The sequence below is a fragment of the Bos taurus genome, chromosome 2 (assembly GCF_002263795.3).
Source record: "Bos taurus isolate L1 Dominette 01449 registration number 42190680 breed Hereford chromosome 2, ARS-UCD2.0, whole genome shotgun sequence".
NCBI classification, from domain to species: Eukaryota; Metazoa; Chordata; class Mammalia; order Artiodactyla; family Bovidae; genus Bos; species Bos taurus.
Window position 1 is genome coordinate 67,637,988 of NC_037329.1, and position 18,494 is coordinate 67,656,481.

Sequence of the window (18,494 nt, forward strand, 5' to 3'; positions counted from 1 at the left end):
ATGAAAGATACAGAGTATTTTTCTCTGCTCTACAAATCCTGTTTCTTCATCTATTCATCCCTCCTCCCTCCCCTCCATGCTCCTTATTTTTAATAAGTTAACAAGATATTCTTGAGGAGCTATTACTGATTGTTGGTGGAACACATCATGTTGCTTCTGGTCCTAATTTAATTCTGGATTTTGTTAGTACCAATTCCTTGAATGTGAATCTTCATTATCTTTAAATCAGCGCTATTATTCTCCTTTGGTTTTTACCAGGTCTTTTAATTCAGCTCACTTTTAATTTCCTTGTCCTTTGTATATCTCACGTGGTCTTCTCTTCACAAAGCAGCTAGACCACAATGATGGTGATGTGTTTTTTAGAAACACATTGAGCTACAAGTAGTCAGTTGATTCTATTATTTATTCACACAAACATTCTTTCATTCATTCATCCAACGTACTTGCGATACGTTGATTTAAGTTCCCAGGTCTGCTCCCTAAAAGTTCACAGTATATTTTAAAAACTTAGATGATGATTGCCTAGGAATGAACTGAAGCATAACTAGAGCAGTTAAGAGCATCCTGGGGTTAAATACTGGCTCCCTTAGTTATTGGATGCTTCCCCTTGAACAATTTCCTTAGCTTCTCCATCTGGGAAATGGTTTTAAATAGATCTTAGGACTGTAGTAGGAACATACAATAAGATAATGCATGTGATGCTTTAACACACACGAGGAGCCAGAAACATACTAACTGCTATACAGCCTAGTTACTATTTCACAAATTTTGGTTTGATAGACTCAAATTACAGTTTCTTACCACTGTCTTTCTAGTCTTCAAGCTAGGTGCATAGTGAGGGCAATCTGCTCCATACTACATCCTAAGGGAATTTATACCTCATTTTAGTATTCGTTATAATTTAAAAGAAAGCCTGTGATGACTAATGCATGGAGTAGATTAGGTATTGTGGAATTTTAAGCACCAGGATTTGGTATGTTTTCTTTTTCTTTCTTCTCCCTCTTCTTACTTTTAAATTAACCAAGCTCTCTTCCCTTTGCATTTCATATCCTATAGTGTGAGTTGTTTTGTAAAGCCAGCCATTCTAGTGTCATTCTAGGGGAAGAACACAGTAGTTCTGCCTAATGAATAAAGTCATCATGATTTTCTATCACCTTTAATTGTCTGACTAAAATGCTCGAGAAGCAGCAATCTACAAAAACAATTGAAAGCAATCAAGTTGTTGAATTTAAAATCATTTCTACTCCAGAGAAATTAAACATTTTTCCCATTCTAACACAAAATTGCAAAAGAATCAAAATGCATTTTCTTTCTTTCTCAATATATTCCAATGCTTAATATATTTGCATTGCAACTTTCATTTTCTCAAAGGCAGGTCAAGTGAACCCAACAATCAAATTATATGTTGTAAACCTATATGGACCAACTCATACTTTGGAACTCATGCCACCAGATAGCTTTAAATCAAGGTATGTAATTTCAATTTCACTTTTACCAGAAAATAGATCTATTAACTCCAATGATCATTTTGTTGCCATTTGGAGAGAGATGTGATCAGCTCAACAAATTCACTTGAAAATAAAACTGAGGTTGCCTCCATTAGTGTAAGAATGAACTCATTCTGAATCTCTTCTTGTTCCCAGGAAGAATTTAGAGTTTTAAGGTGATTACCAGCACCACAAAATGACTAAATATACTGATAGCAAGAATTAGATCTTCAGCAGGAGACATGTGTGAGAGAGATGGGGGCAAAGGATAATTTTCTACTGAATTTTCTTCCTGAAAATAACTGCTCCATATTTTTAAATGTCTCTCCTTAAAAGAGTACCATCTTCCTAAAATGTGTGTGCTATTCCAACTTTTTCCCTCTTAACTTGCCAATGATTCCCTAGCTTTATTCTCCAGGCAGAAAAATTTAATGCGATTTTGCTTTAAATAGCCTACGTAAAAATCCCATTTATTTAAGCCCTAGTACAGAGAAGCCAGTGGCACCCCACTCCAGTACGCTTACCTGGAAAATCCCATGGATGGAGGAGCCTGGTGGGCTGTAGCCCATGGGATCGCTAAGAGTCGGACACGACTGAGCGACTTCACTTTCATGCATTGGAGAAGGGAATGGCAACCCACTCCAGTGTTCTTGCCTGGAGAATCCCAGGGAAGGGGGAGCCTGGTGGGCTGCCGTCTATGGGGTCGCACAGAATCGGACATGACTGAAGCGACTTAGCAGCAGCAGCAGCACCTGCAGAAGGGACAAAAGAAATACATCATATGGATCAAAAGCATCATTTTAATATTAGTAAAATCTCCAATATTTTAGTATTAGTAAAATCTCCAATAACTGAACAGCTAATAAAATAATCATGTGGATTGTGAAATCCACAGTGATCTCAAACTTGTAAATTGACTTTTCAAATTTTTAACCTGGTGAAAATTTACAACATCCCTGGAGATTTTACACTACAAGTGAGTGAAGTCGCTCAGTCATGTCTGACTGTTTGTGACCCCATGGACTGTAGCCTACCAGGCTCCTCCATCCATGGGATTTTCCAGGCAAGAGTACTGGAGTGGGATGCCATTTTCTTCTCCAGGGGATCTTCCCAACCATATAATTTACACTATATTGAATGATATAACTAAGCTTATAGTTTGTTTTTTTAATATCAAAAATAATTACAGGGTGACTAATTGAAGTTGAAATACCACTTAGTGTTCCATTGACATATTTGGGAAATTTTCATCATATTTGGGGTTTTCACAGATAGTGCAGCCTTCAGTCTGTGGACATTTTTCCTGCTTGAAGAGTTGTTAAAAATATACGTAATGCTTCCACTGGAAAGGCCTCCATTAACCATCTAGTATCGACTTTTCCTATTATTGATGGAAAAGATGAAGTCCAAAGTAAAAGTATGCTTGACGTAGAATCTTAAGATTAGTTGGCAGGAGAGATAGAAAGTGAAATAAAACATCTTTCAAGTTATAGAGCATTTCATCTAGATTGTGATAAAATACTTTTATCACAAAATTGACATATAGAATACAGTATAGGTTGACCAAATCAGATGAAACTTCAACTTCTGAACTCGGTTTACCAGCAGTGAAAGTTTTACACACAAATGAAGCGATTATGAAAATTATTGATATGTTTTGTGATCTATACTTTCTCTGATTTGTTTAGCACTCTGAACTAACAGAAAGGGCACTGGATTGGAGTGTCTGAGTTATATCTCTACTACCACTTTACTATATGACCTTGGATAAGTCACTTTATCTCTCTCTGGGACTGAATGCCCTCATCTTAAAATAATAATTTCTAATTTTCATTAATTTTTAAAATCTTTAAAATGGAAGTCAATTTTATAATGTCCAGATTTCTTTCTTGATACTATTACTTAAGAGCCTCTCTAATGAATTCACCAGATAGGACATAGTAGTGTCATCAAATACAAAAATTTCTAAAGGTGGAATCAGTTGTCACTATTAGAGTATTAGTTAAGCACATTTCTCTTTAATATTTGAGGTAAAATGTGATCAAGTTAGGTACCCATTGCAAAAAGATATTGCATATCTTTAAATGTTGGGAATCCAATATATAGAAATATAGAATGATATACTAGATCCCTCTAAGAATGAAGAAGCATCCTGTGAAGGAAAAGTTCTTAAGTGTAATTCAGGTATGTTGTTCTGGCAATGAATTTGATCTACATTTGGAAGAGTCAGGTAATACCTTATCTACACAATATATGTAGCATGTTAGTATGTTTTGTTTTTCTTCCATAATTATGTAACTTGGAGAAGGAAATGGCAACCTACTCCAGTATTCTTGCCTGGCAAATCCTACAGACATAGGACCCTGCAGCCTATAGCCCATGGGGTTGCAAAGAGTTGGACACAACTTAATGACTAAACAACAACACAACAATTATATAGCTGCAATTTGTTACGTGTGAAATGCGCCCACGTGTATAATTTACTCTTTTTGTTGGAAAACTCAAAATCAAAGTTTACTTCAAAATGGTGTTTCAAATATTCCCCATGCTTCAGTTTTCATGTTTCCTTATGCATTTCCTTATTCATTTATTCTTGATGAACACTTTAGTCCAATTTCCTATCACCTATATTTAGCCTCTCTAAGCACAGGTGTTAGTTTAATGGGTCTAAAAACACACAAGCATGAACAACATAGAAATATTCTATGATGCAAATCAAAGAATGCTACATTTATCTGCACATCAAAGGGAAATTAATCTCACACTTTCTCTTGATTTTGCTTTAGGATTTTCAGTATCTATAATAGTTAATACTCAGTATTTTAGCCATATGGAAATTTGCTAGAAAACTATTGTGCCCTCCCTGGTTAGATACACATTTGAGATCTAAGAGTTATCATTTTTCATAATTTATTGGTCAGGGTTCTGAAAATTAAAAAGATGACACACTCAAGAGGTGCAATTGAAATGCATTAATTAAGGGACCTTTAGCAAAGATATGCGGAGAAGGCAATGGCACCCCACTCCAGTACTCTTGCCTGGAAAATCCCATGGACAGAGGAGCCTGGTAGGCTGCAGTCCATGGGGTCGCTGAGGGTCGGACATGACTGAGCGACTTCACTTTCACTTTTCACTTTCATGCACTGGAGAAGGAAATGGCAACCCACTCCAGTGTTCTTGCCTGGAGAATCCCAGGGACGGGGGAGCCTGGTGGGCTGCCATCTATGGGATCACACAGAGTCGGACACGACTGAAGTGACTTAGCAGCAACAGCAGCAGCAGTAGCAAAGATATGGGAAGGATTAAAAGGAAACTCACAGAGATGGGAATGCAACAAAAGAGTCTGCAATAGCATAAAGCTTTTACTGCCTCAGGACTGAAGAAACAAGGGGCAGACTCACTTAAGAAGCCTGAAAAGGCCTGTAGTAAAAGAACAGGATGGACCAGCAGGTAGAACAATTCAGTAATTGCCAAACCAGATCCTAATGGGGGGAGAGTGTCCAGAGAATAAAACTGAATCCTCTCCTCTAAAGCTTTGAGTTCCTCCAGAGGTCTCTCTTGGGCTAGGGAACCTGTTGGTCGAGTTCAGGCTCTGGAAACGTGGAAGCAAGGGGCAAATTCCAGACTAGATCTGGCAAATGGAGACTATTCAATGCAAATGATTTAAGGATAATGTTGACCTTAAGAAATTTATCATGGTTATTACTTTAGGGGTGAGTTGGAGATGTCCACCAGGATACACAATAATTTATCTGAAGCCATGTGAAAAGTCTCTGTTTCTGTCTCTGTTTCTGGTTCTGTTTCTGTCCCTGTCTCTTTTTCTCTTTGTGTATGTATAGTGTGTGTGTGTGTGTGTGTGTGTGTGTGTGTGTGTGTTTCAGTCTTTCTCTCTCTTTCTCTCTCTCCACACACACAAACACATGCAGACACACACACAAGCCTATACATACAAGATGATTTATCTTAGTATTATTTGTGCTTTTCCTGAAAACTTGCCATATTTTTCTCAAATGCATTGTAGATTATATAACTGTTTCAACTGCATCAGTGTCTTTTGGACATAGAGTTTACCCTAGGTGATACTTTGTGCTGTGTGCTGAGTCGCTTAGGTCATGTCCAACTCTTTGCAACCCCATGGACTGTAGCCTGCCAGGCTCCTCTGTTTTGGGGGATTCTCCAGGCAAGAATACTAGAGTGGGTTGCCTCCAGGGGATCTTCCCAACCCAGGGATCGTACCCAGGTCTCCCGCATTGCAGGTGCATGCTTTACCATCTGAGTCACCAGGGAAGCCCTTTGTGGTACTTTAGGTATCCTTTATAACTTATTTTCCTTTATCTGTCTTCCCAATCTTATTTACCATGGTATTCTTAAATCATTCAAAACTAACAAAAACTCTTTATTTTTGTAACTGTTAGATATATGGGTGTGTACTTAGTCGCTCAGTTTTGTCCAACTCTTTGTGACCCCATGGACTGTAGCTTGCCAGGCTCCTTTGTCTATGGATTTTTTTCCAGGCAAGAATACTGGAGTGGGTTACCGTGCCCAACTCCAGGGGATCTTCCCAACTCAGGCATTGAACCCACATCTCCCGCACTGCAGGTGGATTCTTTACCATCTGAGCCACCAGAGAAGCCCCATTAGATATATAAATATACAAATTAGTTTATTGGTGCCAACATTAGTAGCAATACTTCCATATTTATTAGGTGCAGTATTCCCATAGATGTTAGAGAATTTAGGTATGAACTTAAAAATATATAATTAACTTTTAGAGGAAATCTTTTTATAATAATAAGTCATGTAGATTTTTCTACATGGTAGCGAATTGTCACACTGTTTTGGAGAAGTGATCTTCTCCTGTGTTCATTCATCTCTAGGCTGAAGAATAAAAATAATGGTTTATCTTTAGGTTCTCCTTACTCTCCATCTTTGACATTATTTTGTTTACCTGAAATCTTTCTTTTTTCATTCAGCCTTTGTGACCTATTGTTTTCAGACTGTTTCATTCGTGTGATGCTCTGCCACTGTCACTCTGGGCTTAAAACTGCCATGCTTTTTATTCCTATTTAATTGAAGCATATCTAGTCTGCATCTCTTATTTTTCCAATGAATGTCTATGCCTTCCAAAAATATAATTAATAAATGTATCTTTTTTAGGGAAATGACCCTTCTTATAAGTCATGCATATTTACTATTAATAACAGAGGTCTACAGAGGACCTCGGAGAAGGCAATGGCAACCCACTCCAGTACTCTTGCCTGGAAAATCCCATGGATGGAGGGGCCTGGTAGGCTGCAGTCCATGGGGTCGCTAGGAGTCGGATACGACTGAGCGACTTCACTTTCACTTTTCACTTTCGTGCATTGGAGAAGGAAATGTCAACCCACTCCAGTGTTCTTGCCTGGAGAATCCCAGGGACTGGGGAGCCTGGTGGGCTGCCATCTATGGGGTCACACAGAGTCGGATACGACTGAAGTGACTTAGCAGCAGCAACAGAGGACCTAGCTGTGAGTTAGTCATGAATGTCATCACAATACATTAATGGGCAGAGATCTTGGATTATCTGGAAGCATGTGAGCATATTTGCACAAAGATTGTTGTGAACAAAGGGGAGTGATTGGACAGGAAGCCAGTGAAAACACAGGTGTGACTGGCACCTGTCTGCTGGTGATGCTGGCACCTCCATTTCACACACCCTTGTGAACAATTAGATCTCCTGTACCAGACCACCCAGCTAGTAGAAAGTCTTTCTTTACTTGAGTGCAATCCCTCTAATCTGCTTGTCTCTGTCTCTGTGGCTCAAGAGGACCAGAGAGATCCTTGAGGACTTCCTGGGTAATCCAGAGCCACGGAGACTAGGAACAAGCAGGAAAGCCAGTTAGAAGGAAGGGACAGTTTTGCTGGCCACAGGTTGTGGGACACCAGATCTAATGTGTTCATGAGATGAAGTTCCAGGAGGACAGCCACATTTGCAACAGGCAGGCCAAATAGTGTGGCATTTTCAGGTAAGGGCATGTCCTTACTTCCTCATTCAGAGCAACCCTAAATATTTACATGCAAACTGAAAAAGTCTTTATGAATCATAAGGAGATGTGCACCTAGGATCTTGAAACAAAGAAAGAAAGAATATGGCATGTGATCTGCCCTCCCCTTTTTAGGTGTCAAGTTCCACTTTATCTTTCATTTTGGGTATTTCCAACACTTTATCACGGAGATTTCAATGGTTTGAAATTATCCCAATGAACTTTACAAGTTTTATTTTGTGGAGAACTCTAATCCTTATGAATATATGTACTAAAATGTCTCACATAAGACTAAATTTTGCTTATGAACATAAGACACATTATGCACAAATGCACAAAATAATATTATTTGATCAAAGAGAAATATAAGTGGTATGACTATAAATAATAATTTTTAACTTAATTTTACACCTAAGTTAATTTCCTTTTAAAAATCATTTATTCACCAAATTTGCACCAGTTGAATTTTGTTTTTATTTGAATTTTAATTGTTTTTATAAATAAAAATTTTCTTTTAAGTCAAGATTTCCTATCATAGGTAAAAATATAATGTATCAATATCTGGGAAGACATTGCAAATATGTTCTTAAAACATTTCACTTAAGGAGTATATTGAAAGGAAAAACACTCAAAATGAATATTTAAATTTTATTTGTTGTTCCTGTTGTTATCTATTTTAAAAATAATTCATGTTAGTTCTCATTTGGCACAAAGTATACTACCACTCACTTTAGTTAATTGAGACAAATTTCTGATCATTTATAAAATTCTTCCATCTGGCATCATTTTTCAATAAATATGGGCACTTTGATTTTGCAATCTAGGATCAGTTGTTTGTAACAATCATATTTGTTTTCCTTCAGTTTTGAACTTTTATGCCAATTAATGATAAATATATATTATCTCAATTCAGCATTTTTTCCTGATTGATTATAGTATGCATTATCATTCTTCTCCATGCTAAAATGTCTAAGTATTTCTTAAAAGCTGATGCTTATATTTTTTTCCTTTTTAGTATTCATACTGCCAAACATAATACATGTAAAATAAATCAGTTTAAAATAAAGCATAGTGAAAATGAACAAGATATAGATATATATAGAGAGAGAGATTTTTTAAGAATTACAAGTTCCATTGATTTGGCCAAAGATTAATCCTAAATCAGTTGCATATTTTATTCAAAGTTGCTTTGTTAACTTTATTGAGGGAACTTTATTCTATGACTTCACTAAGTTTCTAGGCAATTTTCATGTGGGACTCACCTGGTTGTGAAAGCTACTGGGTGCCTTGAAGAGCTTGTTGAAGAAGATATGGCAGGATTCACTGTGTAACAAGTTATGCTTGTCTTTCCACTGATATTTTTTTCTCTTTGATGGGCTAACACATTTTCTAGAGATAGCACTAACTACTCAATAATGTTAATAATGTGAGATTCAGGTAGTTGAATGTCTAACCCAGATGTGTCTAAGGACAGAAGGTTTTTCTTTCATAAGTGTTTTTCTTCTAAGTCATATAAAAATCTGATGGATTAATTTTAACATAATATACATGGATGGCATTTTTCAAACCATTTCTAAAGCATCCCATATATTCTTAAACTGGGCAATTTTGTTAAATTTTTCTTATCATAAATTGAATTATGGATGAGTGCATTTGTTATGTGTGGATAGGGGGATTTTGTGACATACTATGTAAATTTCCAAACATAGACTCTCTAATGAAAAAATATAAACTGTAAGGGAAAAATATAACTTTCCCCAGTCCACAACCAGTCTGAGGACATCATAGTCATCATAATTAGCATCCTCAATATACCTAAAATTCAGTAGCCCTTCATTACTCTCCATTTGATTCTTTGTATGCTTTAAACTTTTTCAAATGAATAAGCTAGAAAAGCAAAATTGTAGGAAGTATTATAAATAAGATTGAGAGTGGCCCTTGTCCCACAAGCAAAAAGACCAAAACAAACTATTCATGACTCTGTATCTCAAGTCCCCATGGATAAAGTGAGATGACATGGAAGTCATACCTAAGAAATAATTATTAAATCAATAATAAGATTTGCATTTTAATTTATTATTGAATATTTTTGAAAAAGTAAAATAGAATATAGCTTAGAAAGTTTTTACTTATTTTGCACATGTGTTAGTACTGTACTAATCAACAAAAATTAACATTATTTATAAAGGTGTAGCATTTTGATTATTTTTATTTTTCTAAAATGTTCCTTCTGTGAAATCATCCAGTTTTAAAATTAATCTCAGATTTTCTGTATATTTGTAAATGTGCACATGTTTACATATATATGCATACACATAATTTGTATTTATATATGTCAATACTTGAAGAAGCACATGTATATATATATATATATATATATTAATGTAACATGACATCCTTAAAGTGTTTCCTTTATTCTGTATATAAAATAACAAGTATAATTTTTGGAACTATGCAGGTTCTCTGGCTCTAAATGTAAATTCTAATTTTGTTTCCAAACTAGAGAATACTATATCACTATGGTTAAATGGGTAAGCAACACCAAGACGGTGGTCAGATGGTTGAATCGACCTCAGAACATCTCCATCCTCACAGTCTGTGAGACCACTACTGGTGCTTGTAGCAGAGTGAGTATGATTTGATTTTCTTTATGCTTAAAATAAAATCTTTTATGCTACCTCTCAAAGGAAAATTAAACAGTCATTTGTGCAAAGACTTCAGTATTTAACTCCGAAGGTAGTAGAATAGTCATTCTGTTAGCAGTGTATACTTTAATTCATACGTCTTACATACTTTGAAGTAAGAAATACAGATGATAATCCAAAGAGAATAAACTAGGCTTTAAAACAATGAATTCCTATATATAAAAGATAGTCCAAGCCATGTTAGTTTCATTCTCAAATATGAGCTTTCTCTCTACATTTTGACAGTGATTAACTTGAGAACATGGGATGTTTCTTTTCTGTCTTTTTTAAACACACTCCAAAAGATTCAGTGATTTTCTGTAGTTCAGATTAGTCTTCTAAAAAAGTGTCTCTGTCTTTAAATTAATCGAAAATAGTAAACAAACAAACAAACATATTCTTAAATACTTTTGAAAGTATATTGTATTTAAATTCTATAATCATATTTATAAAATATTCAATTGATTCTATACATATAGTTTTTAAGATCCTTAATAAAGGAGGTACTTGAATAAGTTTAAATTATTATAATACATATTGGTTACTTGATAAAGAATTCTCAATTATTTAACAACAAAATTTTCAGACTTATGCTTCTGGATATGATGGAGTAAATGTTGCCAGCCTAGTATCTCTACAGAAATCAATTCTAAAACTTTACAAAATTCATTAAACAACTATAGTCAGATATTGGACAATAAGACAATTGAGGCATGAAAGGTGAAATAAACCTGTAGTTTCCTACTGGTGACACATTTGCGGCACATTGTAAAGGAATGGCATCCAAGAAAAGCACAACTGATTCATTAAGACAGGGAGAATTAGTTTGAGGCTATTGTGGTGGCTGAAATTTGCAGGATAAGTACCACAGGATGGGAAGCTATATAGAAAAGAACTTCAGCAAACTATGTAAAGGATCTCTTAAGTCTTTATCTCAGTACTTAGCTGTGTAGGTAAAGGGCCTATCTCAGAAAGAGAAGCAAATAGAGAATATGCAAGTTGCACAATGCTTGGAGACTTTGGAGCAATGAACAGCAAAAATAGATCTTTCAGTAAAAGCCCTGAGTTCAACTCAGAGCCCAGAAAGAAAAAGTATTAGGAATAAAACTACTGTAAACTCCTTATAATAAACCTTCAAATTAAACCTTGAAGGAATTGAATTCATTTGCTTATGAACTAGCTGCCTGACAGAACAAAGTCTACTCTTCAAAAAATATAAAAATGAATTCTCAAAACAGCATTCACGATATCAATCATACAATTAAAATATGTTATATACCTAGAAACATAGAAAACATAACTCACCCACCTCCCCCAAAATAAGTAGCAGACTTATAAAGGATGTAGATATTGGAATTAACAAACAAACTTAAAAAAAAAAATAAAAGCTTTCACCTGTTTTTTTTTTTAACAAGTTAAAGAGTGGCTATAATTAGTAAACAGATGAAAAATCTCAGTAGCTAAATAAAAACTATGAAAATAGAACAATGGAATTTCAGGGACTGAAAAATACAGTGTCTGAAATTAAAAATTGCTTGGATGAACTTATCAACAAGTTAGAATCTGTGATAGTAGGAGACACAGAAATAATTCAAACAAAATTCCTAAGGGAAAAAGGCTGGGGAAAAAAATGAACAAAGCCTTAATTACCTATAAAACAATATAAACTGGTATATAAGTTCAATTATGTATACAGAAGGCAAATTTTGAGTTATTGGGGTGGGAAATATATAAGAAACACTGACTTAAATATCTCAAATTTGATGAAAAACCATTAATCCATATATCCAAGAAGTCAGCAAATCTCAAAATAAAGATAAAATATGTCATCACATACTACATAAATTATTTCAAACAAAAGATTAAAAAAAAATTTAAGTATCCTGGGAGAAAAAGCACGTTACATATTGTGAAATATAATGATGAGTAATACTGCTTCTGTTTCACCAGAAACAATGCAAACCAGAAAGCAATGGAAAGACATTGTTAAAGGACTGAAGGAAAAAATGTATCAAACTAAAAGTCTACATCCTATGAAAATACCCTGCAAAAATGAAGACAAATGATGATAGATTCAGATAAACAGGAACTGAAATAATTCATCAAAAGTAGATCTGCAGGAAAGAGAGTTATTTAAGCTAAAACACATGATATCAGATGAAAACTCAGATCAAAATTAGGGAAGTACAGGTGCCAAATATGATAAATGTGGGAGTAAAATAAAATCCACTCTAGTTTTGAGCTTTTTGAGAAATAGAGAAATAAAAGTTTTAATATTAACAGAATAATTTAATAATGATACAGTGTCAATTGATTAGGAAGCTATAACAATTCTAAATACCTATGTATCTAATAATAAGGATTCTAAATACATAAGCAAAATTTATAATCAAAAGCTGACAAAGCTAAATAAGAAATAGAAATATACTTAGGGACTTAAATATGATTTTCAGTGTATTGGAAGAAATAAGTAATCAAAAAGTCCATAAATATAGTAAAGGATTCAGACAATACTAACAACTTATATTGATATTTAGGAAAATTTCATTCAACGACTATATAATCAACAGTCCTTTTGAGTACAAAGGAAATATTCACAAGTCTCAAAATGCAGAAGCTGAAATCAAGCAGAGTATATTGTTTGACTATAAGAGAATTAAATTAGAAATTGTTAACAAGTGTTAACTGGAGAAGAGTATGGCAACCCACTCCACTATTCTTGCCTAAAGAATCCCATGGATAAAGGAGCCTGGAGGGTTATAATGCACATGATCAAACAGAGTCAGACATGACTGAAGCAACCCAGCATGCCTGCAACTAAAGAATATTTGGAAAATATTTGAAAATTTTAAAAATGTTCCTAATAACTCATAAGTTAAAGGAAAATCACAAAAAAAATTAGAATTCAAGCACAATGAAAAAATAACTTGTCAAACTATTATTATGTGGATGAAGAAAATGATCTACATTAAAATGGAGTTTAAATCTTTAAATGCTTATATTAGAAAAGGAAGAAGGTATTCAATCAATGATTAAGCTCTAAGTTATGAAGCTAGAGAAAGAAGTATAAATTTAGTTCAAAGCAATTAGAAAGAATGAAATATAAAAATAAAATCACAAATAAACACAAAATAGTCTATAGAGAAAATCAGTGAAAGCAAAAATTATTTTTAAAAGATGAAAACCTGATGAATACTTAACTGTACTGAAAAAAGAAACACCTCACAAAGTGCCAGTTTCAAGGTGAAAGAGTTCCAATGGATATATTGAGGGCATTTTTCACAGAATTAGAACTAATAACTTTGAAATTTGTATGAAAAGACAGAAGGCCTCCAGGCAGCCAAAATAATCTTGAGAAAGAGGAACAGAGCTGGAAGCATCACACTTTCTTGACTTCAGATGATACTGCAAAGCTACAGCAATCAAACCAGAATGGTATTGGCACACACTAGACATGATCAGTGGAATAGAATAGATAGGCTGGAAAGAAACCCACACACTTAAGGTCAATTAATCCACAGCAAAAGAGGCAAGAATATATAGTGGAGAAAAGAAAATCTCTTCAACAAGTGGTGCTGGAGAAAGCAACATATAAAAGAGTGAGATTAGAACATTTCCTCACTTAGTATACACAAATAAACTCAAAATGGATTAATGACCTAAATATAAGGCCTGAAACCCTAAAACTCCTAGAAGAAAACATAAGCAGAACACTCTTTGACATAAATTGTACCAATATTTTTTGAAAATGTCTCCTGAAGTGAAAGAAATTAAAAAAAAAAATTTAAATGAGATCTAATTCAACTTAAAATCTTTTGCACAGCAAAAGAAACCATTCACAAAATTAAAAGATTATCTGGTGCATGAGAGAAAGTATCTGCAAATGCTATGACTCATAAGGGATTAATACAGAAGATATACAAACAGCTCATAAAAGTTAATATATTAAAAAAAAAAAGCCTGATTAAAAATTGGTCAGAAGGCCCCAATAGACAATTTCCAAAAGAAAACCTCCAGATGGCCAACAGACACATGAAAGTATGTTCAACATTGCTAATCATCAATAAGCCAATCAAAACCACAATGAGATACCACCTCACACCTATCAGAATAGCTATTAAAAAAAATGTTCAGGAGGATGTGGTGAAAAGCAAACACTTGTACGCTGTTGGTAAGAGTATAAATTGGTGTAGTCACTTGGAAAACAGTATGAGGTTCCTCAGAAAACTAAAAACAAAACTATGATATGACCCAGCAATATACTCTTGGGTGTATATATATCTATATGTAAAATAAAAACCCCCAAATGCTAATTTGAATATATACATGCATTCCATTCTTCATAATAGCATTATCTACAATAGACAAAATAGGAAAGAAACCTAAGTTGTTTAATCAGAGTATATACACATAATAGAATTCTGCTCGGTCATAAAAAAGAAATGATGCCATTTACAGTAATGTGGATCAACCAGGAGGGTATTATACTTGGGAAAATAAATCTGACAGAGAAAGAAAATTGCTGTGTATTATGTCTTATACGGGAATCCTAAAACATAAAACAAATGAATGAATATAACAAAACAGTTATAGACTCACAGATACAGAGAACAAACTAGTGGTTACCAGTGGAGACATAGAACTGAGAGGTGCAAACTACTATTATAAATAAGCCACAAGGATATATTTTACAGCAAAGGAGTATAGTCAATATTTTATAATAAGTTTAAATGGAGTATAAAGATTTTATAACACTGTTGTGTACTTAAAAACTAATTTTGTAAATCAACTATAACCTCAATAAAAAAAGAAAGTGGATATCATATAGTGCAAATAAATATTTTGATGTAATAAACAAGTTGTATGCCATAAATTCTTGAGGATATGATATGAAAAATACCATTCAAAAGGTAAAAATGACCAAAAATGACATATATGAAGAAGAAAAACATTGAAATAGTTCCATATCAATTAGAGAAATTAAATTCCATGATCAGAAATCTTCCCACAACAAAAACTCCAGAAACCAGTGGCTTCAGTGATGGATTTCTTTAATGATTTAAGAAATAAAAGAAGTCACATGTGTCATCAAGGTGGCAACATAGATCATTCCAGACTTTAGTCTCTCTGAGAAGACCAAAAGCAATATCCATATATAGGACACTGTTGTGAAAATCCTAGGACATGGAGATGAGACTGAAGCACCCCCTGGGCCACAGAGACTGAAAAGAACCCATTAAAAAGATAAGAGTGGCTACACTCTGACCATATAACCGCCCCCTCCTCTCAGGCCGGTATTGTGTGCCACACTGAGAGGTGTCTCTAGGCCTACAGTTTCTCCAGTGGAAAAAAGAGAGTCCACGGTGGACATCTAGCTCCTCCAGAATTGTGATTTCTTCATGGAAGGCTCACTTGGGTCTTGCCTCAGGAGGATCAGGAAGGGGAATTTGGAGGATTAGACTGCTGCAGATTGTGATGGAAAAGGGTAGGGTGGAACTTGTAGCCATCAGCTCTCAGATCTTGGCAGACATTTCATTCTCCCGGTCGTGCTCAAGTAGAAATTCAAAGTAGCATCTTTGCCACCTGTACAGCCAAGACAGTGATCCTATCCAGACAGGGAACTAGGTTTGCAGTTTTATCCAATTCAGGATCCCAAATGGCAAGCACAGTCAACATTGGAGCCTGTTTGTAGCCCTGCAGAAAGAAGCTAGTTCATAGCTCTGTCTACTACTGAGTGCAGCTCAGGACTGTCTGATCAGGAAACCTATATTGCCCAGTGGCACCAGAGTGATCAGTAAACACAGCCAGTGGTTTGCCCTTCTGCAGATCCAAAACTAATGCTTGTCTTGCCAGGGAGCTTGGTGCACAGTTTAGCATGATTCAGTCTTTAAACAGTAGCCTTGCCAATCTTGGGTCCTAGTCTGTGGACTCACCCAGGTAAAGAAGCTACTTCATATCCTCAATACATTGAATTGAGCATTGAAGCTAATTCAATGCTCAATACAACCGCTAGCCCCACCCAACTGGTAAACCTAACCAGAGCGCCCAGGATGCTGCATAACCTGTCCTATATCCTCACTTACAGTGGTATTTGAACAGTACATCCAGCCTTCTATACCCACCTACAGAACAAAACCACTTGTCCCTGTCTTCTCAGGAAACTCATTGTTCAGATTTGCCTGATTTGGAGTCCCTTACAATGTGCTCTGCTGGCATTGGAGCCCACTCTCCAACCCTCCCTGGATAAGGAAGCTAATTTATAGCCCTGTCTACTATACTTCCCAATCCAGCTCACTAGGAAGTTTGATGGGAGCAATAGTAGAGCTCATCCTACAGTGAAGCTTGTACAGACAATCAAGCAAGTCCTATCTAACAACACATACACCTCAGAGTTTCAGAAGTGGTTTTGTCCCAAAATAGACCCCAGTAGCAAACTCCATCTTCCTGGACAAGATGATAACAGCTGACCTGTCTAGAATGCCATCCTATCTCAACAATGGATGTATCATTGAGGGAATAAAGATAATAGTTGATTTTAACAATGCTATAGACCAAGTGGAGTTAATAGACACATATAGAACACTCCCATGCAACAGCATCAGAATACACATTCTTCTCAGGCACACATGGAACTTTTTATAGGATAGATTATATGTTATGCCACAAAACAAGTCTCAGCAAATTAAAGATTAAAATCATGCTTTTTTTTCTTTTCTTACCACAGTGATATGAAACTAGAAGTCAATACAGGAAGAAAATTGGAGAAAACATAAATATATGAAAAGTAAACAACACACTCTTGAACAACCAGTGAATCAAATGAAAAATAAGGGGGGAAATAGAAAAGTATCTTGACCCAAACAGTAATGGAAACACAATATACCAAAACTTATGGGAATTATTTAAAGGAGGTCTAAGAAGAAAGTATATAGCTATTAACACACACATCAAGGAAATAGAAAGCTGTCCAAAAAACAGCGTAACTTTTTATTTCAAATAACTAGAAAAAGAATAAATTTAGCCCCAAATTAGCAGCAGGAAGGAAAAATAAAGATTATAGCACAAATAAATGAAATGGAGAGTTGGAAAACAATTTAATAAAATAATAAAATTAAGACCTGGTTCTTTGAAAATATAAACAATTTTGGCAAACCTTTAGCCAGACTGGCCAAAAAAGAGACAAGACTAATACATACATACATATATATATACACACACACATATATATATATATATATATGAATGAAAGAGAGAACATAATAATTGACATAGATATTTCAGAAATACAGAAGTTCATAGAAGATGGCTATGAAAAATTACATGCCAATTTATTGGAAAACCAAGAGGAAATGGATAAATTTCTAAGAACATTAAACCTATGAAGACTGAATCATGAAAAAATAGAAAACCTGAATAGACCAGTTACTACTAAAGAGATTGATCAGAAATAAAAATCCTCCCAACAAAGAAAAGCCCAGAACCAGATGACTTCACTGGTGAAAATTACCAAGTACTTAAAGAAGAATAAACACTAATCCTTTCAAACACTTCCCAAATGTCAGAGAGGAGGGGATACATTCAAACTCATTTTATGTGGCTCGCATTCCTCTGCTACTGAAGCTAGACAAAGATGCTGCAAGAAATAACAAATAAATGTAAAAGTTCTCAACAAAATACAAGCAAATTCATTTCAGAAGCATATTAAAAGGATCATACACCATGATCAAGTGAAATTCATCCCTCAGATGCAAAGATGATTCAACATATACAAGTTCATAACTGTGATACACAACATTAATAGAATGAAAGATAAAAATCATCTCAATAGATGAAATATGTTTAACAAAATTCAACAGCCATTCATGAAAAAAAATTCTCAACAAAGTGGATATAAAGGCAATATACCTCAACATAATGAAGTCCATATAACAAATGTATAGATAACTTTAGACTCAGTGGTGAAAAGCTAAAATAAAAGCTTTTCCTCTAAGCTCAGGAAGATGAGGGTGTCCACTCTCACCACTCCTGTTTAACACAGTACAAGAAGTTTTTCAGATAAGAAAAGAAATAAAAGACATCAGACCTGGACAGAGAAAAGTAAATTTGCTTCTATATGCAGTTGATTTCATACATAGAAAATACTGAAGACTTAATTAAAAACCATTAGATGTAATCAATAAATTCAGTAAAGTTGCAGGACACAAAATCAACATACATAAATCAGTACTGTTTCTACACAATAACAAACTATCAAAATAATAAAAAAAGATTCCATTTACAATAGAATGCATAAAATAAAA

The 18,494-nt window shown here is 34.7% G+C and overlaps 1 protein-coding gene across 3 annotated transcripts in view; it reads left to right on the forward strand.

Annotated features, from left to right (window-relative positions):
- The window catches only part of DPP10 (dipeptidyl peptidase like 10), a 1,635,137-nt gene that overhangs the window by 1,514,946 nt on the left and 101,697 nt on the right, over nt 1-18,494 (forward strand). For all 3 annotated transcript variants that reach the window (NM_001435101.1, NM_001078070.3, NM_001435102.1), the window contains exons 10-11: nt 1,372-1,469; nt 10,014-10,137. In NM_001435101.1, coding sequence (NP_001422030.1) covers nt 1,372-1,469; nt 10,014-10,137 — 222 coding nt within the window. The remainder of the gene's footprint in view (nt 1-1,371; nt 1,470-10,013; nt 10,138-18,494) is intronic.